Here is a 23314-nt window from a genome sequence, read left to right as displayed (position 1 = left end):
AACTGAACTTACTGCAGTAATCATTTCACATTATATATGTCAAACCATTGGGCTGTACACCTTAAACTTACATGGTGATGCCTATCAATTACATCTCAATAAAACTGGAAAAAAACAAAACCCCCTCAAAACTCCAGCTAAACCAGAAAAATAAGGTGTTTGATAAAGTGCAATTACTGCACAGTAATGGTTACAAAAGAAACAATAAAGTAACAATAAATAATGAGAACCAATAAAGAAATGATAAATGTTCTACTCTGTAACCTCCATATTAACTAGGTGAGTAGATGGTATAAATTAACTTACTGGATTATGAAAAAAGTTACATTATCTCAACACTGCAATTTACCTGTATATTTCACTTATTTGCCTAATGGTTTTTTAAAAAAAATAAAGACAAGACTTACTTTGTATGAAATGTAAGAAAGGCATTCCTTTGATTTTTAATTTTTGCCCTTTGGGAATCAAAGCATTAACTATTTCAACCAGAACTGTAACATTCACACCTAACTGACATTTATGAAACATTATCACATACCACTGCTTTGTAGTTTTACACATATGAACACTGTCTTGACTAGCAGTCTATCCTTGTTTTTTTTCTTTCTTAGCATCACTGCGGTTTAATGAACCAACTCTAAAAGCAGTAGTACAGCAAAAAAGAACAACAGATAAGATATCAGGAGAGGAGGTTCATAATTTACTGTGTTAAAATAAGCATTGTGGCTTTGGAGGAAAAAAAGCATTTAACGTGTTCCAGAGTAAGATGCTTCATCTATGAGGCCTCACACTTGCCTTAACTTGTGAATCAAATCTGGTTAAATTATTTCCTTGTGTAAAGACAAAGGATTCATATCACTTCCCACAGCTCTCAGGTTAAACTTCTAAATCCTAAGCAGCTTCAGCAGGAATGGAAGAGTAAGGACCTCCCAAAATCCTCTCCTCTACAAAAGCAAAGAGAACACTGGCACAAATTATCACACTTTTACTGAACTCTGAAAATAAAGTTTTGCAAAAAAAATCTGTGAGCATTCATCAAGAAAAATGGCTGAAGTCAGTAAAGACAATGAACACTGTAGAATTTTAACTTCCTCTATTCTCACACTCATCTCTCCAGCTGAGTGGTACACTTGAAAATCAACAGCCTGCAAATGCAGCGAAAACCAGCAGCCTAGCAGACAACAGATGGATCAGATGAAGCTGGAATCTTTCCCAAATCCCATTCCCAGAAACTGTCAGTATTTGATTTGTGTGACAACTCCCTATAAAACCTCACTTGCATGGCTTGTCTTTGAACTGAATCAAAGTTTACCCTGTGTAAACCTTCTCTTTAGAGGTGTTTTTGTCAAATCAATCAGCAGGAATTGGTTAACACTGCAGCTGCCTATGACAGAGATAATGGTTGGGACAAACAACAAGCTAAACAAACAAATAAATGCATGCAAAAAAAGAAAAGCTAGGGAATGAGAAGTCTGTAGGGGGCTTTGAAAAGCTGTGACATACTCCTGGGACAGTAGAAGGCCATGTGCAAATGTAGGGTAGCATGTGTACTTAGAAAAGACCTGACAAGGCCCTAAGCACTCACCTCTAGCTGACCATAAGCCTCTGAGCAAGCAGGAAGTGAAGGCTAAGGCAGCGTTGTCAAATGCTTAGCTAAATGTTGAAGCATACCCCAATGTACACACAGCCCTTTAGCAATGGGAGATTTATTGACTCCAAGCATTGAAGGAAATCACTGTCCAATCATAGAATATAAACAAGAATATACACTTTATATAATTAGTTCAAGAGACTAACTGTTAAAAAACAACTGCTAAATAACAACAAAGAGCAGTAACAAACATGAAGGAGAGAGGAGAATTTTATTACAAGAGTCGTCACATTATACCATTATACCACCTGAAAACTTTAATGTTTTCAATTTTCAACAAAAAGGTTATGAGACATGCAGAGAAACAAGAAAGTACGGCTAATAAACAAGGGGAAAATATGTGGTCAGTAGAAACTGTCACTAAGGAAGCCAAGGCACTGGACTTAAAGCTTTCAACTATTTTAAATAAGATCAGAGAACTAAAGAAAACTATACATAAATATCTAAACAAATTATGAGAACATCTTATCAAAAAGAAATAAAAGAGAAAGAAATTAAAAGAAAAAAACCACAGAAATTCTGGAGTTGAAAACTCAAAAAATATAATAACAGAAGTACAAAATTTGCCAGTAAATAGCAGATTTGAGGAGAAAGATCAAAGAATCAGTGCACTTCAACACAGGTCAAATGAGATTATTAAGTATGAGGAAAGAATGCTGAAAGTGAACTGTCTCAGAGACCTGTGAAACTTTATCAAATGTACCAACATAAGCATATGTTCTGGGAGTCCCAGAATGAAGTGAGAGACAGAAAAGGGTTGAAACAATATTTGAAGAAATAATGTGAGAATACCCCAAATTTTAGGAAACTAAAATCAATCTACTTATTTAGGAAACTCAAAAAACTACAAGTAGGATAAACTCAAAGAGATCCATAGCTAGACATATAATCAAACAGTCAAAAGAGAGAATCTCGAAAGTGGAAAGAAAGAAACGGCTTATCCCATACAAGGGATCCTCTATAAGATTAACAGCTGAGTTCTCATTAGAAACCATGCAGGCCAGAGGCAGTGAGATGACATACTGAAAGTGCTGACAGAAAAAGTCAACCAAGAATTCTATATCTAGCAAAACTTCTTCAAAATTAAGAAACTAAGATATTTCTGGATTAAAAAAGCTGAAATAATTAGTTGCTAACAGACTTGTTCTATGTGAAATACTAAAGGGAGTTCTTTAGGCTAAAATGAAAGTCAAAACCATACTAAACAATTAATGAACAATGGTAAAGGTAACTACACAAGCAAGAATAAAACAGGATAAATGATTTTTGTTTGTAATCTCTTTTTCTCCTCTCTGCTTTAAAAAGACATCTGCAGGGATTTCCCTGGTGGTCCAGTGGTTAAGACTCTGTTTCCAATGTAGGGGGTGCAGGTTTGATCCCTGGTTGGGGAATGAAGATTCCACATGCTGTGTGGCCTAAATAAATAAGTAAATAAATACATAAAAATGTAAAAAAAGGGGGAAAATGTTTACAAATAAAAAGGACAACTGCATACAGCAACAATTATAAATCTGTGTTGATGGGCATACAATGTATGAAGATGTAATTTATATTATCTTAACAGCAAAAAGAAGGGGAAAGGGAATGGAATTATAAAGTTGCAAAATTTTTAATACACTACTGAAGTTAAATTGATATTAATCCAAACAGACTTGTTTTAAGTTAACTGTAATCTTTAAGCAATCACTAAGAAAATAACTCAAACATAAAAAATATAAAGAAAACAACAATAAAATTAGAATGTTAAATTGGATCTATTCAATACAAAAAAGGCAGTACTAGAAGAATAGCAGAACAAGAAAAAAAAACATAAGCTGTATAGATACAAATAATTAAATGGCAGACAAAATCCACACCTAATCAGTAATTACATTTAAAGGCAATGGATTCAGCATCTAATTAAAAGGCAGAGACTCACAGAATGAATAAAAATATGATCCAACTATATATTTTTGACAATAGACACACATTAGTTGAAAATAAAAGGATGGAAAAAGATACACTATCCAGACCTAATGACATACCAATATTAGATAAAGTGGACGTTAAGACAAGTGAACATCATATTCAATGGTGAAAGACTCAAAAAGCTTTCCCTATAAGATAAAGCACAAGACAAAGATGTCTGCTCTTGCCACTTCTATGCAACACTGTACTGAAAGTTCTAGCTGGGGAAGACATCATGTAATCTGCAAATAGAGATATTTGACTCTTTCCTTTCCAATCTGGATGCTTTTTATTTCAACTTCTCTCCTAATTGCCCAGTCTTTAATAAATGAAAGAAGACTGAAATCATACACAGTATGGAATGAAATGAGAAATCAGAAACAATGGGAAATTCACAAATATGTGGAAATTAAACACTCAACTAAATAACCAAAGAGTCAAAGAACATATAAATAAATAGAAAACATTTTAAGATAAATGCAAACAAAAGCACAACATACCAAAACTTATGGGATGCAGCTAAAGCAGTTCTTATTTGTGTATCTGTAGCTGTAAATACCTGCATTAAAAAGACGAAAGATCTCAAATCCATAACGTATACTTGCACATTAAGAAACTAGAAACAGAGCAAACTAAACCCAAAGGAAGCAGAGGGAAGGAAATAATAGATATTTGAGTAAAAAATAAATTAAAAAAAATAGAGAGAGTTAAAAAATAGAGAAAAATCAATGAAACCAAAAGTCAGTTCTCTATTTGCAGATGAGATGATGTCCCATATAAAAAATTTTAAACAACTTCAGCAAGGCTGTGGGATACAAGATGCATATACAGAAATCAATTGTATATCTATACACTTGCAATGAACAATCCAAAAATGAAATTAAGAAAACAATTCTATTCACAATAGCATTAAAAAGAATACCTAGAAATAAGTTTAACAAAATAAGTATAAGGCTATACTAAAAACTATAAAACACTGAAAGATATTAAATAAGACTAAATAAATGAGAAGATATCTTCCAGAAGAATATCAATACTCCCAAAGTTGACCTTCACACACCACACAATCCTTATCAAAATCCCAGGTGACTTTATTGCAAAATTAATAAACTGACCCTAAAATTTATAAGGAAATACAAGGGACACAGAGCAGCCAAAACAATCTTGAAAACAAAAAAACTGGAGGACTCACATTTACCTATTTCAAAACATATTACAAAGCTACAGTAATCAAGATAATTGTGTACTGGCATAAGGATAGACATGTAGATCAGTGGAACAGAATTAACAGCCTAAGTTTTTATGGTCAATTGATTTTTTTAAAAAGTACCACATCACTTCAATGGAGGAGCACTGTCTTTTCACAACTGGTGCTGGGACAACTAGGATATCTACCTGCAAAAGAATGAAGTTGGACCCTTTCTTCATGCTAAACACAAAAAGCAACTCAAAATGAATCAAGGACCTAAATATAAGAGCTAAAATTATAACTTTTAGAAAAAAAACACAGGTGTAATTTTTTTTGACCTTGGATTAGACAATGATTTCTTAGACATGACATCTAAAGAATAAGTAACCAAAGAAAAAAATAAATTGAACTTTATCAAAAGTGAAAATTTTGTACTTCCAAAGATACTATCAAGAAAGTGAAAAGACAGCCAACAAAATGGAAGAAAATATTTGCAAATCATATATCTGATAAGGGACTAGAATCCAGAATATATAAAAAAACACTCCTGCAAGACAATATAAGACAAATAACGCAACTAAAAAAATGGACAAAAGATCTGAACAGACCTTTCTGCAAAGAAGATACAAACTGCTAATAAGCACATGAAAAGAGTTTCAACTTCACTGGTCATTAGGAAAATGTAAAATCAAAAGCACAATGAGATATGCTAATTCATACCCATTAGGATACCTAGAATTAAAAGACAGTAGTAAGTATTGGCAAAAAAGTGGAGAAACTGGAAACCTCACATATTGCTGGTGGGAACATAAAATGGTACAAGCACTTTTGAAAACTATTTCTCAAATTTTCAAAAAAAGTAAACACAGAATTACCATACAACCAAGCCATTCCACTCCTTGGAATATGTCTAAGAGAACTGAAATCACATGCCCAAACAAAACCTGTAGCAGCATTTTAATAATAGCACCAAAGTGGAAACAACCTAAATGTTCATCAATGGACAAACAAAATGTGGTATATCCATACAATGGAATATTATTCAGCCATAAGAAGGTATTAACTATCTATACTTGTTAAAACATTGATGAATCTTGAAAACACTGGTAAATTCAAGAAGTCATACACAAAAGGCATATACTGTATAATCACATTTACATGAAATGTCCAGAACAGGCAAATCTACAGACAGTATAAATAGATTACTGGTTACCAGAAGATGGGAAAAGGGAGAAATTGGGAGTGACTGTGAATGAGTATGGGTTTTTTTCCTGGGGTGATAAAATGTTCTAGAATTAACATAATGGTGATGGTAGCACAACATGTACTAAAAACTCCTGAAATTTACACTTTGTGGTACGTGAATTATATCTCAATGAGAAAATATCCTATATTCTTAATGTCATATGAAGCTCTACTTGTTTTCTATCCTAATTTCCTCCTTAGGCTTATGTCTTATCATTCTGTCTTTCCTAGCCAAACTGGTCTTTCAATTCCACAAGTACGTGAATGCTTTTTTTAAAACTGAAATATAGTTGATTTACAATGTTGTGTTAATTTCTGCTGTACTGCAAAGTGATTCAGTTACACACACATATATATTTAAAATATTCTTTCCCATTATGGTTATCACATGATATTGAATACAGTTCCCTGTGGTACACAGTAGCACCTTGCTGTTTATCCATTCTATACATACTCTGCATCTGCTAACCCCAAACTCCCAATCCATCCCTCCCACCCCCTGCAACCACAAGTCTGTTCTCTATGTCTGAGAGTTTTCCTGTTCCATAAATAGGTTCATTTGTGTCATATTTTAGATTCCACATGTAAGTGATATCATATGGTACTTGCCTTTCTCTTTTTGACTTACTTTACTTAGTATGATAATTTCCAAGTCCACCCATGTTGCTGCAATGGCATTATGCTATTCTTTTTTATGGCTAATTAGTATTCCATTGTATATATGTACCACATCTTTATCCAGTCATCTGTGGAAGGACATTTAGGTTGTTCCCACGTCTTGGCTATTGTGAACAGTGCTGCTATGAACATAGGGGTGCATGTATCTTTTTGAATTATCGTTTTGTCTGTATATAGGCCCAGGAGTGGGATTGCTGGATCATATGGCAACTCTATTTTTAGTTGAGGAACCTCCATACTGTTCTCCTTAGTGGCTGTACCAACTTATATTCCCACCAACAGTGTAGGACAGTTCCCTTTTCTCCACACCCTCTGCAGCATTTGTTATTTGTAGACTTTTTAATGATGGCCATTCTGACTGGTGTGAGGTGGTACTTAATTGTAGTTCTGATTTCTATTTAATAATTAGTGACGCTGAGCATATTTTCAATAGATGAATGTTCTTATTTCAAGGCCACCTATACTCTATTGCCTTTGCTTGGGCAGCTTATCTTTTCTTAGCCTAGCTAATTCCAACTCATTCTTCAGGTCTACTGTAATTATCACTTCCTCAGAGAATCTTTTTCTGAATCCTCTATCTACCAAAATCCTATGACCAGATACTAGATTCCCTTTGTAGTATATTTACCTCAGTGTTGGTATAATAGTTAATAACTACTAAGGCAATTATTACTAAGATCTTTCCTAACTTTAAAATTATAAAGTTCTACTCTCTTCACCTGGAATGATATCTTTAACCAGGTCTTACAAGTCAAAAAATTGAGAGGGCCTACAAAGTTATTATATATGAGCGTTACAAAAACAAAAGGGCAAGGAAATTGTCATCTCATTTTAGAGAATGCCCTAGCAGAGATCTGGAAATCAATTCACCAGTTTGTACTCAGAGTTGATGAATCAGTTTTTCAACCTCTTGCTAATTAATGCTACAGGGAGAAACAAACACACAATAAAAAAAACCAGGGGTTTCCTTTCGGTTCTCTGAAGGCGTGGTGCGTGGGGAAAAGTGAACTTCTCCGCTGCCCACTTCATCCCTGCAGGGAAGGTGAGAAAACAGAGCTGCAGAGATGTTACGAAACCTGTACCACGTCATTCAGCTGGCCAGCCATCAGTAGTGACTTTCAAGAAAGGATCTGAGACTCTTCCCTACAATGGTGTAACAGATAACATCTTGGCTGTAGACAAGGGAGGAGGAGAAAAAGATGGCGGCGAAGTAGAGAGACGTGGAGTGCATCCCTCTCCACAGATGCATTGGGAATGCACGGAAGACACAGTCATTCCCACAGAGAACCAGCTGAACACCAGCAGACGGCCTCGGACACCGGAAAGGGCTGCGGAGAACCTGACATAGCCGACTGAATATTCGTCTAATCCAATACTTGGACATTAGTCTGAGGCTTGGACAGTCTTCTATAAACACCTCTATCACCAAGACAAGCAACCCCAAAAGCTTGGACAACCATGAGGAAACAAAGAAACACCATGCAGGCAAAGGAGCAGGAAAAAAACCCACGAGACCAAATAAATGAGGAGGAAATAGGAAAAATGCCTGAAAAAGAATTTCGAGTAATGATAGTAAAAATGATACAAAATCTCGATAACAAAATAGAGAAAGTACAAGAAACAGTTCATAAGAACTCAGAAAAACAAACAGCAATGGATAACAAAATAACTGAAATTAAAAATACTCTAGATGCTCTAACCAGCAGAATGACTGAGGCAGAAGAACGAATAAGTGAGTTGGAAGATAGAATGGAAGAAATAAACGCCACAGAGCAGGAAAAAGATAAAAAAATAAAAAGACTAGAAGACAGCCTCAGAGACCTCAGTGATAACCTTAAACGTACCAACATTCGAATTATAGGCATCCCAGAAGAAGAAGAAAACAAGAAAGGGTCTGTGAAAATATTTGAAGAGGTTCTAGTGGAAAACTTCCCCAACATGGGAAAGGAAATAATTCACCAAGTCCAAGAAGCACAGAGAGTCCCATACAGAATAAACCCAAGGAGAAATACACCAAGACACATATTAATCAAACTAACGACAATTCAACACAAAGAAAAAATATTAAAAGCAGCAAGAGAAAAGCAACAAACAACATATAAGGGAAAACCCATCAGGATAACAGCTGACCTTTCTACAGAAACTCTGCAGGCCAGAAGGGAATGGCAGGATATACTGAAAGTCCTGAAAGAGAGAAACCTACAGCCAAGAATACTTTACCCAGCAAGAATCTCATTCAGATTTGAGGGAGAAATCAAAAGCTTTCCAGACAAGCAAAAGTTAAGAGAATTCAGCACCACCAAACCAGCCTTACAACAAGTGCTAAAGGAACTTCTCTAAGTAGGAAACACAAGAAAAGGAAAACACCTACAAATACAAACCCAAAACAATTCAGAAAATGGTCATTGGAACACACATGTCAATAATCACTTTAAATGTCAATGGATTAAATGCTCCAACCAAAAGACACAGACTGGCTGAATGGATACAAAAACAAGACCCTTCTATATGCTGCCTACAAGAAACCCACTTCAGACCAAGGGATACATATAGACTGAAAGTGAAGGGATGGAAAAAGATATTCCATGCAAATGGAAGTCAAAAGAAAGCTGGAGTAGCAATACTCATATCAGACAAATTAGACTTGAAAGTAAAGACTATTAAAAGAGACAAGGAAGGGCACTACATAATGATCAAGGGATCCATCCAAGAAGAACATATCACAATGGTAAATATCTATGCCCCCAATATAGGAGCACCTCAATACATAAGGCAAATGCTAACAGCTATAAAAGGGGACATCGACAGTAACACAATAATAGTGGGAGACTTGAACACCCCACTTACATCAATGGACAGATCATCCAAACAGAAAATAAATAAAGACACACAAGCTTTAAATGACACATTAGACCATCTCGACTTAATTGATATTTATAGGACATTCCATCCAAAAACGACAGACTACACTTTCTTCTCAAGTGCACACGGAACATTTTCCAGGATAGATCACATCTTGGGTCACAAATCAAGCCTCAGCAAATTCAAGAAAATTGAAATCATATCAAGCATCTTCTCAGACCACAACGCCATGAGACTAGATATCAATTACAGGAAAAAAACTGCCAAAAATACAAACACATGGAGGCTAAACAATTCACTATTAAACAACCAAGGAATCACTACAGAAATCAAAGAGGAAATCAAAAAGTATCTAGAAACAAATGACAACGAAAACACAACAACCCAAAACCTATGGGACGCAGCAAAAGCAGTTCTAAGAGGGAAGTTTATAGCAATACAGTCCTACCTTAAGAAACAAGAAAATGATCGAATAAACAACCTAACCTTACACCTCAAACAACTAGAGAAAGAAGAACAAAGAAACCCCAAAGTGAGCAGAAGGAAAGAAATCGTAAAGATCAGAGCAGAAATAAATGAAAAAGAAAGGAAAGAAACCATAAGAAAAATAAATAAAACTAAAAGCTGGTTCTTTGAGAAGATTAACAAAATTGATAAACCATTAGCCAGACTCATCAAGAAAAAAAGGGAGAAGATGCAAATCAACAGAATTAGAAATGAAAAAGGAGAAGTCACAACGGACACCTCAGAAATACAAAACATCATGAGAGACTACTACAAGCAACTATATGCCAATCAATTGGATAACCTGGAAGAAATGGATACATTCTTAGAAAAATACAATCTTCCAAGACTGAACCAGGAAGAAATAGAAACCATGAACAGACCAATCACAAGTACAGAAATTGAGGCAGTGATTAAAAATCTCCCAACACACAAAAGCCCAGGACCAGATGGATTCACAGGCGAATTCTATCAAACATTTCGAGAAGAGTTAACACCTATCCTTCTCAAACTCTTCCAAAATATTGCAGAAGGCGGAGCACTCCCAAACTCATTCTATGAGGCTACCATCACCCTGATACCAAAACCAGGCAAAGATGTCACAAAAAAAGAAAACTACAGACCAATATCACTGATGAATATAGATGCAAAAATCCTCAACAAAATACTAGCTAACAGACTGCAACAGCACATTAAAAAAATCATACACCACGATCAAGTGGGGTTTATCCCTGGGATGCAAGGATTCTTCAATATACGCAAATCAATCAACGTGATTCATCATATCAACAAATTGAAGGATAAAAACCATATGATCATTTCAATAGATGCAGAAAAAGCTTTTGACAAAGTTCAACATCCATTTATGATCAAAGCTCTCCAGAAAATGGGCATAGAAGGAAATTACCTCAACATCATAAAAGCCATATATGACAAACCAAAAGCCAACATTGTTCTCAATGGAGAAAAACTGGAAGAATTCCCTCTAAGAACAGGAACAAGACAAGGGTGTCCACTCTCACCACTGTTATTCAACATAGTTTTGGAAGTGTTAGCCACAGCAATCAGAGAAGAAAAAGAAATTAAAGGAATCCAAATTGGAAAAGAAGAAGTAAAATTATCACTCTTTGCAGATGACATGATACTATATATAGAAAACCCTAAAGACTCTACCAGAAAACTGCTAGCACTCATTGATGAGTTTAGTAAAGTAGCAGGATACAAAATTAATGCACAGAAATCTCTTGCATTCCTATACACTAACAACGGAAGAGCAGAAAGAGAAATGAAGGAAACTCTCCCATTCACCATTGCAACCAAAAGAATAAAATACCTAGGAATAAACCTGCCTAAGGAGGCAAAAGATCTGTATGCAGAAAACTTTAAGACATTGATGAAAGAAATCAAAGATGACATAAACAGATGGAGGGATATACCATGTTCCTGGATTGGAAGAATCAACATCGTGAAAATGACTGTACTACCCAAAGCAATTTACAGATTTAATGCAATCCCGATCAGATTGCCAATGGCATTTTTCACAGAACTAGAGCAAGAAATCTTACGATTTGTATGGAAACGCAAAAGACCCCGAATAGCCAAAGCAATCTTGAGAAGGAAAAATGGAGTTGGTGGAATCAGGCTTCCTGACTTCAAACTATACTACAAGGCCATAGTGATCAAGACAGTATGGTACTGGCACAAAAATAGAAAGGAAGATCAATGGAACAGAATAGAGAACTCAGAAGTAAGCCCAAACACATATGGGCACCTTATCTTTGACAAAGGAGGCACGAGTATACAATGGAAAAAAGACAGCCTCTTCAATAAGTGGTGCTGGGAAAATTGGACAGCAACATGTAAAAGAATGAAATTAGAACACTTCCTAACACCATACACAAAAATAAACTCCAAATGGATTAAAGACCTACATATAAGGCCAGACACTATCAAACTCCTAGAGGAAAACATAGGCAGAACACTCTTTGACATACATCAAAGCAACATCCTTTTTGACCCACCTCCTAGAATCATGGAAATAAAATCAAGAATAAACGAATGGGACCTCATGAAACTTAAAAGCTTTTGCACAGCAAAGGAAACCATAAACAAGACTAAAAGGCAACCTTCAGAATGGGAAAAAATAATTGCCTATGAAACAACGGACAAAGGATTAACCTCCAAAATATACAAGCAGCTCATGCAGCTTCATACCAAAAAAGCAAATAACCCAATCCACAAATGGGCAGAAGACCTAAATAGACATTTCTCCAAAGAAGACATACAGATGGCCAACAAACACATGAAAAGATGCTCAACATCACTCATCATCAGAGAAATGCAAGTCAAAGCCTCAATGAGGTATCACCTCACACCAATCAGAATGGCCATCATCACAAAGTCTGGAAACAACAAATGTTGGAGAGGGTGTGGAGAAAAGGGAACTCTCCTGCACTGTTGGTGGGACTGTAAGTTGGTACAGCCACTATGGAAAACAATTTGGAGGTTCCTTAAAAAACTACAAATAGAACTACCATATGATCCAGTAATCCCACTACTGGGCATATACCCAAAGAAAACCATAATCCCAAAAGAAACTTGTACCATCATGTTTATTGCAGCACTCTTTACAATAGCCAGGACATGGAAGCAACCTAAATGCCCATCAACAAATGAATGGATACAGAAGATGTGGCATATATATACAATGGAATATTACTCAGCTATAAAAAGGGATGAGATGGAGCTATATGTAATGAGGTGGATAGAACTACAATCTGTCATACAGAGTGAAGTAAGTCAGAAAGAGAAAGACAAATATTGCATGCTAACTCACATATACGGAATCTAAAAATGGTACTGATGAACTCAGTGACAAGAACAGGGAAGCAGATACAGGGAATGGTCTGGAGAACTCGAGGTATGGGAGGGGGCGGGGGGTGAAGGGGAAACTGAGAAGAAGCGGGAGAGTAGTACAGACATATATATACTACCAACTGTAAAATAGTCAGTGGGAAGTTGTTGTATAACAAAGGGAGTCCAACTCGAGGATGGAAGATGCCTTAGAGGACTGGGGCAGGGAGGGTGGGGGGGAATCGAGGTGGGGGCGTCAAGGAAGGGAGGGAATATGGGGATATGTGTATAAAAACAGTTGATTGAACCTGGTGTACCCCCCAAAAAAATAAAATAAAATTATAAAAAAAAAAAAAAAACCAAAGACATTGTCCTTTGAAGTATGAGAAAGCATTTAGAAATCAGAAGAGGGACTTCCCTGGTGGCACAGTGGTTAAGAATGCACCTGCCAATGCAGGGGACACAGATTCGAGCCCTGGTCCAGGAAGATCCCACATGCTGTGGAGTAACTAAGCCCGCGTGCCACAACTACTGAGCCCATGTGCTGCAACTACTGAAGCCCATGTGCCTAGAGCCTGTGCTCTGCAAGAAGAGAATTCACTGCACTGAGAAGCCCGTGCACTGCAATGAAGAGTTGCCCTCGCTCACAACTAGAGAAAGCCCGCTCACAGCAACGAAGACCCAAAGCAGTAAATAAATAAAATAAAATAATAAAATAAAATCACCTTCAATGTGAAATTTGGTGAATCAAAGATAGATTGCTATTTTCCTTTTCTCATTTTTCACAAATAAACAACCCAATATAAACCCCTATAAAACTACAGCCAGCTGAAAAGAAATAATTTGTTATGACTGGCTTTCTGACAGTTATATTATTTGGAATAAGTAAGTCAGCTGCCACTAGGATTTCATGAATTTAGAATTTTAAATGTCTATAAACCACTAGAGTCATCATGGAATTAGGGCAGTTGGAGCTTTTTCTTTATATGCTTCAAGATTTAAACTGAAGACCCCAAACAGTTTTTTTTCATGGTAGAAAGTTTCAAAAGTACTAACCACCCCAGATACAATGTTAAACACTTGGGACTTCTAACAACTGGTGGTATGAAATCTAATTCCTTAAAGTAGACTTGCTTTTCTCTAGACCAAGTATTCTCAAAAAAAATGACACAGCCTCAAGGGGGGTGAAAATTGGTACTGGGGAGGAAGGGGAATGAATATAACTCTCTTTATGTGTGTATCACGGTATGCACACAATATATAAACAGCATATTTGTAACATTAAAATCTCATGGGACAGGCAAGTAGGGAAAAAAAAAGTCTAAAAATACTTCCTAAGGCTATGATAATGAAACAAAGGCTGAGAACCACTGCCCAAGACAGAATGTAGTGATATACAGTTAACCTTTCTAGAAAAACATGGTGGGAATTCCCTGGTGATCCAGTGGTTAGGACTCCGTGCTTTCACTGCCAAGGGCCAGGGTTCAACCCCCGGTCAGGGAATTAAGATCTTGCAAGCTGAGTGGTGAGGCCAAAAACCGAACCGAATGGAACCAAATCAAACCACCGAAGATCAGGTAGTTTTTGGCTTCTCATAAGATATTATGAGAAGTATAGTATACACTTGAGAAGAGGCTTTGTTAAAAAGCTCTAGATTGCTTCTACAAGTGTTTAAAAGTCATAAGACATCTTTAAACAGCAACATATGAGATATACCTCTTCTGCTCTTAAAGAAAACATGCCCACCTTTGGGGTACCTAGAATTCCCATTTTTAGATTAGACTTGATGTATTCTGCTTTACTTTTGTCCGAGAAGTTCCAAGATAATGCGGTAAAGTAACAGTTGACTGCTTTCATGCTCATTTATTATTACACTTATAGTTAACCAGTTATTTGCCTACAAAAAGTTTATTTATCATCAAGTGCCTGATTGTAACCAATTCTCAATAAGAATAATGGGGGAAATTTTCGGTACATATTACTCTAAATCTAAAATATTACAATGAAAATACAAAATAGGGACCAATTATCTTTTATTACAATAATACAAATACTTTTCAATCAAAATTAGTTTTCTTTCTCCTCTTTATTCCTTAAAAAAAAAACCCATTAGAATAAAATAACTACATCTTTTGTGTAAACTTACTGAAAGATGTTCAAAAAGGTAACTTGAATTTCCTTTTTTATTAACATAATATTGTCTTCTGCCTGCTCTTCAGTGGAGGCAGTAATGAGTAACAAAACAGACTGAAGGAAAAATATCTGAAAAAGAGAAGGAAAGACAAAATCCTACCTATATCTAGGTTTTTTGAATTTTAGGACCTAGGATTCCAAGGTCTGCCCTCTCTTCTTCCTATTTATAGAGGGAAAGATAAAGAGAGATGTGTCTGATGAAGAAAGCAGGAGACAGCAAATCCCCCTACCTGAAAATATTTCCTTCACATATTCTAATAATTTCCCCCAAATATCAGTTTAAGATCTTAAAAAAATTTAAGTAACTCTTGGGAAGACTTAACTTTCAGTGCTTTATATTACTAGGTCCACAAATAACAAAGAAAATCTCTCTATAAAGAAGCTACAATCTACAAAGACCCAGAAGATATATGTGCAAATAACTGTAACACAAAGCAAAGGCAGTAAGAAAACTGGACTTACTTCAAAGGGGCTAGAGAAAGTACTAACAGACTTGGGGAATATTACGCATGTTTCAAGGAAGAGACAAATCTTGAAGGATAGTTGGAGAATCCCAACGAAGCTGAAGGAAAGCATATATGGAGCATGTTTGAAGAACATGCCTGGTTTAGATGAAGCACAAGGTATGTGATGGAGAACAGTTGGAAATACAGCTGAAAAGACAGAAAGGGTAAGGGCCATAAAATGTAAATGTCAGCAATGACATTATTATGAATAAAAAATAGAATCTGAATAAACAGAATCTAAAAAAAATGACATACTATTCAGTAGACAAACAGGAAGGTCATGATCACAGCTACACTTTTGTAAATATTTATTAAATATCTATGTCTTAGTGATATAAAGGTTAATAGAACTAGTGGCTCTTCAGCTTTCGGGGTATGCCGGTCCTGGTTGTTTGCCTCCAAATCTACTCTTCCTATTTCCCCTGCTCTGCGCTGTAGGAAAGGAAACCTGACCCCCTGCAAGCAATTTCCTGGTCTCCATGTCCGCTAGCTTCTGGCTGAGTTCCATCAATGGGAAACACCAGTGGGAGACTGGAGGGCAGTTAGAAGGAGCCATGTTTTTTTTGCTCCCGTTCCCTCTTTGCCCTGGTAGAATCTCTACTACTGCTCCCACACCAAACAAGCCTACCTTCCAGCTTCCACACAGTGAAACCAGCCTCTGGGTTCCATCTCTCCTTGTCCTGGTTATCAGCGTGGTTTCCTGCTGTTGCTACCTTCTGAGTTGGCTCATGTAAGCAGCTTGTCTTAGCTTTTCTATCACCAGTGTAACCAATTCCCTCATTAAATCCCTCCATGCTAAATACTCAGATTAGTTTCAGTCTTCCTGAATGGATGCTGACACACAGAAAAGGACAAACTTATTTAGGAATCTAAAGTAAGTTCTGGATATTTTACCCATAAAAATGCCCAACCTGTACATAAACCTTTATAGATAGTTTGGGGGCTTCCAGAACTCTTGAAACCTGTCCATTAATCCCAGATTAAGAATACTGAATAGGACAAAAAAGTGAGTAAATTTCAATTTGGGAGGGTGGAGTTCTACAGGTGAATGATGGTGATGGTTACAGAACAATGTGATTGTACTTAATTCCACGGAACTGTAAAAATAGGTAAAATGGTTAAATTTTGTTATGTTTTATTTTACCAAAAAAAAAAAAAAAAACTAAGTAAACACACAGCTACAATAAAACATGTAAGAGCATGATAGAAGTAATCTACAATGCCATGAGAACATGTAAGGAGGAAGTACTAACTGTATCTGCTGGAAATAGTTCGAGAGATTACAATTGACCTAAACCTTGAATACAAGTGTACTAGGAAGATGGAGAAAAACACTGCAGACAGAGGGAACAAAATGCAAAAGAGTATTTGGAGAAACTATAAGTAGTTTGGTACACCTGGAGCACAGGGCATCTGTGGAGAAGCTGAGATCAAGCAAGAGAGACTGGTGGGCTCAGTTCCACAGAGCACCTTATATGACATACTAATAAAACCAAAACTGCTGGCCCGGAGGCAACAAACAACACTATGAAGTATTTTGGCCTGTACAACATTTAAAGAAATTCCAGCCAGGCGATAGCTGGATGTAGCTGAGTAGCAAGGGCTATTTAAGTGGAGCAGTGAGGTACAAAACTCAGTGCAGCACACTGAAGAATGAAAGCTAAGTGAGGAAGCAGAGCAACTAAGCAGAGCTTATTCTTTGAATAAATCTGACTTGTGAAAGGGTAACATAGAGCATTAGATAGAATGTGAGGTGGGGTCTAGGAAAGTGTTTTGCTGTGTGTGGGTAAGGGTAAAAAACCCAATTATGTAAACTCTAAGGGGAAAACCCTATTTTTAGCATTTGGCACAGTGCCTAGAACATACTAAGCACCCAAAGGTTTGCTGAAAGGACACAGAGAAAAGGGGCCCACGATGAGAGGGGCCGAAGGAGTACTGAGAGAGAGGGAGTACTGACAGGAGAAGAATGAGCAAATAATAAAACTGTTAATATTTTAAGCCACTAAGTTTTGTGACCACAGATCTCCATGTTGATATGATAATACTAAATGAAAAAAGCATGAGTGGTTAGTGTGGGGAGATTTGCTTTTTTTGGTATTATTCTTTGGCACAACTTGAAATTTTTGCTAAGTGCACAACCCTTTCAACTTTCAGAATTGAAGATGTAGTGTCAATGCTTTAGGCAGATTTTTGTAACAGTAAATAAGATGAATTGCAAGACTATATGAGAAGCCATGACAACAGTCCAAAAGAGAAATAAGGTGATGCATACTGCTAGGATTGGTATCAATGAAAATGGAATGTGAATGACAAATAAGAATTTGGGGATAAGAAACAATGCCTCTGTAGTTTTTATTTATTTAAAAAAAAGGAGGAAGTCTAGGAGAGCAGCTGCTTTGTGGAGAATAAATACTCACGAGTTTGGTGTAAATTATTCCAGTTAGAAAATCGTACTGTTTTCTTGAGACCAGTGGTTCTTGCCCTCCAGGAAACATACTGGCAATATCTGGACACTTTTTTTATTCTCACAACTGGGTGGGTGTGGGGATTGGGGTCCTTCTGGCATCTACCCTACAGAAGCCAGGGATGCTGCTAAACAGCCCACAATGCACAGGACAGCTACCCATAATAAAGTATGTCAATGTTATGGTGAACTTTGTGAAAGTCTACTTTGGATCTGTTTACATATAAGCCTAATTAATATAACAATTACAAGACAGCTAGCTTTTTCCTTAGATGTACGTTAACTGTTGATATTCAGTTCTGATAAAGTGTGCAAACGATTAACCAAAGATTAACAAAATATTAGTTTAAACTTAAGTCATTATTTTCTCCAAAAACAGTTGGTAGAACCATTACCCTCTAATGCTTTCTGCAAAATGTGCTCATCAAGAGCCTGTGCACAAAAGTCATTTTTTTTTTTTGGACAGCGATGGGTACTTTAAAAAGGAATAAGAAATGGGTTTTTCTGACAATAAAATAATGGTAGTAATGGCCGTGTACACCAGAAGAAGTTTTATCACAGATGTTTACCATTTGCCATTCACATATGATGTCTGTAAATCACTAGCTCCGGTTTAGAGCTTTATGTGGCTCTCATTCCCAGCCGTAAAAATCCTCTTTATTCTTTCAGGGGACAAACAACAAAACCGTTTCCCACACAGACAATACACCCTGACAACTGGCAGTGTTACTAATTCTTTTCAAATTGAGGAAAAACTTAACTAGGACCAGAAAACGTTCAACTGGAAGGCATTTCCCCTGTGAAAATTCTTGCTAAAAAAAGAACGGGAACTGCTGCTGTCATAAAGTATGCAACTGGCGTTTCAAACCTCTACACTTTACGACTTCTTGCAGGAGGATGGAGTGTAGAGAGAGAAAATCACCTCATTCGCCCCAAATTCGTAGTTCTAAAAGCTCGTTATGCGAAGGCCGTCAGGAAGGTCCTTCTACAAAGCTGGGTGGCTAGGGAAGCCTTTTTTTTCCTTAATACGGCCCCAGCTCTGACAAGGGAAAGTGAGCCCAAGGTTGAGGAACGCAGTGCATCCATCACGTAGGCAACTCCCCTGCAGGGATCCTAATTAAGTGTGCAGGCCTGACTTTCCCACCGGATGCGGGCCTCAGGTGTTTCACCCCGAGTTCCTTCAGCCTCCCCTCGCCACGGAGCCTCGGAAAAGAGGAGTATCCACACACAAAGACGCTTAAACAGCCCAAGCCTCCGACCGGAGAAGCCTCACCGGCAGCCTGCACTTGCAGGCGGGGAGGCAGAGCCCCACAGCTTCCCCACCCAGGGAGAACCTTTGGCCTCAGAGGTCCTTCCGTCCTGCTTAGACTGGTCCGGTACCACTCCCTCCCGCGCCGGCGCTCACCCAGTACCAGCCGGGCTACGTCCGAAGGTAACAGCATGATCGAAGCCGCAGGAGAAGCCGCAATAAGAGACGAGACTCAGTTAAAAGCCAGCACAGCGACAGCTCCTGTGCCGCATCTCCCGGTTCCAGTGGCGGCACTGAACCCGCGGCAATTTGTCCCGCCCCTTTCCCTCCACGCCAGCCAATCGTTTCCGCCGGAGAGAGAAAGGCGCCGAAATGAAACCCGCCTCCGCGCTCCTCGGACTGTCGTCACATCCGTCCTCACCTTTGGAGGGGTGGGGCTGAAGGGGGCGAGAAGGCGGGACAAGAGAGCCTGAGCCTGAGCTCGCGGGCGGGCGGTGGACGCAGGGTCTGCCGCCATTGGCGGGCAGGGCGCAGGCGCGTTTCCTCGGATGAGCCCGATGTTTTGGGCAGCGAGCGTCGGCAGCGGAGAGCGTGTGGGGGTCGGCGCGTACGCGCAGACAGCGTCCCTGCGCCCGTACGCCTTCCTACTTCCTTCGGGGACGCACGCTGCGCGGTCACGCCGGCTTTGATCCGGAAGCCAGAATAGTACGTGGACAGCCACCTCCGGCTTGTGAGGGAGGCGTGTGGAGAGGGCTTGTAGGCTTCGGCTGTCGGCGCCTCCAGAGATTCCGCTTTGGCTCTCCCAGTCCAGCGGCAGGGCCGCGGAAGCATCGCGGTGGCTTCTGCCTTGGGGAATTCAGTCGTGTGTGAGCCTTTCAGTTCTAGTCTGCAGACGCACTTCTCCAGAGCGGCCGTTTGCTCGTCTTTTCACTTCCTCTTGCGCAGCCGCGTCCTTACCGCTCTCTTCCGCCCACCCTTCCTGCCCCTGGCCGACTTAGCCTTGAAGCTTCTTCTAAATACCCAGAATTGAACCTTCGTGCGCGTCCCCTGCCCCTGTGTCCAGATGAGACTAGGTGCCTTGACTAATTATCTTTTTCTCCCCTCTCATAATTAGTAGTTTCAATCAGCGAGCAGTTGACTGTAGTTTAAGGGTTAAACTACAGTCTCGTGATTAAGAGCATGGGCTTTGGAATCACGCTCACGGAGTTGGAATGCTGACTCTCCGCTCGCTGTGTGACCTCGCTGTACAATCTTCCCTGTGACAATCCCGTCTTGTGGTGAGCGCTCAAGAGCATTGGCTGCTGTTCTTACCGGGTAATGATAAGTAAAAAGACTGTTAGAATTCAGGGTGAGAATAAAGATACAGATGTAGAGAACGGACTTGAGGGGGGGGGAGGGGAAGCTGGGACGAAGTGAGAGAGCAGCATTGACATATACACACTACCAAGTGTAAAATGGCTAGTGGGAAGCTGCTGCATAACACAGGAAGATCAACTCGATGATGGGTGATGACTTAGAGGACTGGGATAGGGAGGGAGGGAGGGAGTCGGGGAGGGAGGGGATATGGGATATATGTATAAATACAGCTGATTCATTTTGTTGTGCAGCAGAAACTGACACAACAGTGTAAAGCAATCATAGTTCAATAAAGAGTTTTTAAAAAAAGAACTCAGGGTGAAAACGTGATAGAAGAGTCTTGTGATGGTAGACGAGTGGTTGAGGTTCTGTAGAAACTCAGCCTGGGAGAATCAATTCTGTTTGCGGTGAGACCTTTCAGTGTTAAATTGCCCTGGAGATTGATAGGAACCTTCCAGACAGAAGGGAAAATGCGTATAAAGGCACAACGTGTAAAAGGTTCTTGAAGCTCAAGAGTGAGGTCCTGCATTGAATAAAATAGATTTGGGCATTTTTAACATGTTGATGTCATAGGAATGGATGCGATCCTACTGTGAAAACACAGTGAAAAGTAAGACAAGGATGTTCTTTCAGGTGTGGATGGATAAGGAACCATCAAAAGAGACTTGTGGAACAGAAAGGAAGGGAATACTGATAAATGCTAACATTTATTGAGCATTTTCTATGTCCCAGGCACTGTGTTAAACATGTACACGAATCCTTACAATATCTCTTTGCAGATCTAGTTCAGTTCTAGTATTGTTTTTCATTTTATCATTAAGAAAACTGAGGTTTAGAGAAATTAGCTAACATGCCCAAGATTATACCGCTTGTGAGTGGCAGGACCAGGATACGAGCTAGTACAGTCTGACCACAGAGCCCACATTCTTTTCTAATTAGATCCAGGAAGATGGGATATAAGCATCGTTGTCAGATTCTGCAAAGCGATCAACTGGGTTGAGATCTGAAAAGGAACAATGGATTTGCCAATTCAGAAGCTATTACTTAGGAAATATGTATCATGCCAGTTGCATGTTGGGAGTGGAACCTAAATCGTTGTGGATTAATATATTAATCGAATTCAACTTTAAGTGGTGATATTCTTACTCTAGCTAACTACTCTAGTACTTTTGGTCGTCTTTCAGTTCCTCCAACATACTTTGTGTTTTTCCATCTTAGAACCCTTTGGCTGTGCTAGTCTCCTTCTCTAAGATGTTGGTCCTTTAACTTTTTCTGTGATTGGCACTAGCTCATTGAGATCTTGGCTTTATTGTAACCTCCTTTGATACATCTTACTTGATAGTTTATAAAAAATGATCCTTTCCATTGTTATTGTGTATTTGCTTCCTTTGAGTCATATATCACAATTTGGAATTATGCATTGATTTATCTATCAGTGTACTTGTTTATTGTCCCTCTTCCCCACTAATTATTACTCCGTGAGGGTGGGATTTGTGTCTAACTACCCCTAACATAGTACCTCGGACACAGAACTTGCCCAAATAAATATTGTTGATTGTCTCAGTGGATGAACATCTCCTGTTTATGTAGATAATACTGAACTGTTTTGTTTTCTTGAAAGTAATCAATCTCTGAGAACTGGTTAGGAGGAAAAGGAAGTTCAGAAAAACCACAGCTTAAAAAAAAAGTTTAGGGCTACCACTTCTTGTGAGTGTCATATGTTCTGTAAACATGCATTTTTTCACATTACAAATAGCATATTAGGAATATAAGTGCCTGCTTTTATGGTTCTTTGGGTATTGCTAAGGTGTTTTCATTGGTTAGAATCCCAATTTTATTTTCCTTATTGACTCAAGAAGGGTTTAAACTAAGATTGAGCAAGAAAGGAGAGCAGTTCTAGATAAAACTATAAGGAATGGAAAAGTAAAAACAACAGTCCTTACCTTCAAGAGGTATACAATCAAATGAAATAGGCTCTCAAGTAAATAACGACCTGTATTCTGCAGTGTAGTGAAGGAGGTTATAAGAGAGATAAAGGAATCAGAACAACTTATGAATATAAATGGAGGAGAGGATTAGAGCTATCTGCCAATAAAATAGCTAGTCTAATTAGGTAGTTTGTTCTAAGAGTGTTTAAAGAGAGGGCGATAATTTTGTTGGAGCGATTTCTTCCTTTATGGGAAGATTGGACATGGTCTCTCAGTTCTTCCTAATTTTAAGATTCTGTGAGGTTAAGCAGGTGCAGAGAAACATACTTGATCTTGAAAGATTGAGTAGAATTTATGTGGATGGATGGGAAAAGGACTTTGCCCACCTTTTTTTTCCTCTTGAGAAATATATATATTGTAGATATAATAGACATATGTATGTTTTTTTCTTTGTCTATAAACATTTATAGTAACAGAAATGAAGCTTCTTTGTAAAAAGGCTCAGAAATACTAAAACAATGCTTTTCTTGAAAGATTTTTTTTTTTAAGTTTATCAAAGGAGCATTTGATTGTATCAGAAACTCTAAAAGGAGGTGGTCTACTGCAATGGCATTAAGGCATGGTAAAATATAGTTGACCTTTGACATTTGCAAGGTATATCACTGTAGCATATAATTTCCTTCGTTTCC

General features: G+C 38.1%; 2 protein-coding genes across 23 annotated transcripts in view; one reads left to right on the top strand and one right to left on the bottom strand.

Annotated features, from left to right (window-relative positions):
* Window positions 1-19644, bottom strand: part of LOC130861243 (protein NPAT) — a 64398-nt gene extending 44754 nt beyond the window's left edge. The window contains exons 1-2 of one of the 4 annotated variants that reach the window (XM_057749904.1): window positions 19498-19623; window positions 4099-4157 (exon numbers count right to left, since the gene is read on the bottom strand). Coding sequence is in view for 1 of the 4 variants with exons in the window: in XM_057749903.1 (XP_057605886.1) it covers window positions 19498-19534 (37 nt within the window). In the remaining 3 variants the exon portion in view is untranslated. Of the gene's footprint in view, window positions 1-4098; window positions 4158-19497 lie in introns of all 4 variants that reach the window. The other 3 variants (XM_057749903.1, XM_057749905.1, XM_057749906.1) reach the window with 3 other exon arrangements.
* A 246-nt stretch (window positions 19645-19890) lies between these two features.
* ATM (ATM serine/threonine kinase) overlaps window positions 19891-23314 on the top strand; it is a 211345-nt gene continuing 207921 nt past the window's right edge. For 8 of the 19 annotated variants that reach the window (XM_057750326.1, XM_057750327.1, XM_057750329.1 and 5 more), the window contains exons 1-2: window positions 19899-20046; window positions 20456-20655. The gene's annotated coding sequence lies outside the window, so the exon portion shown is untranslated. The other 11 variants (XR_009055587.1, XM_057750339.1, XM_057750338.1 and 8 more) reach the window with 6 other exon arrangements.

Source organism: Hippopotamus amphibius, chromosome 9 (assembly GCF_030028045.1).
Source record: "Hippopotamus amphibius kiboko isolate mHipAmp2 chromosome 9, mHipAmp2.hap2, whole genome shotgun sequence".
NCBI lineage: Eukaryota > Metazoa > Chordata > Mammalia > Artiodactyla > Hippopotamidae > Hippopotamus > Hippopotamus amphibius.
Note: the sequence above shows the minus strand (reverse complement) of the source record. Positions and strands in the feature narration are given on the sequence as shown.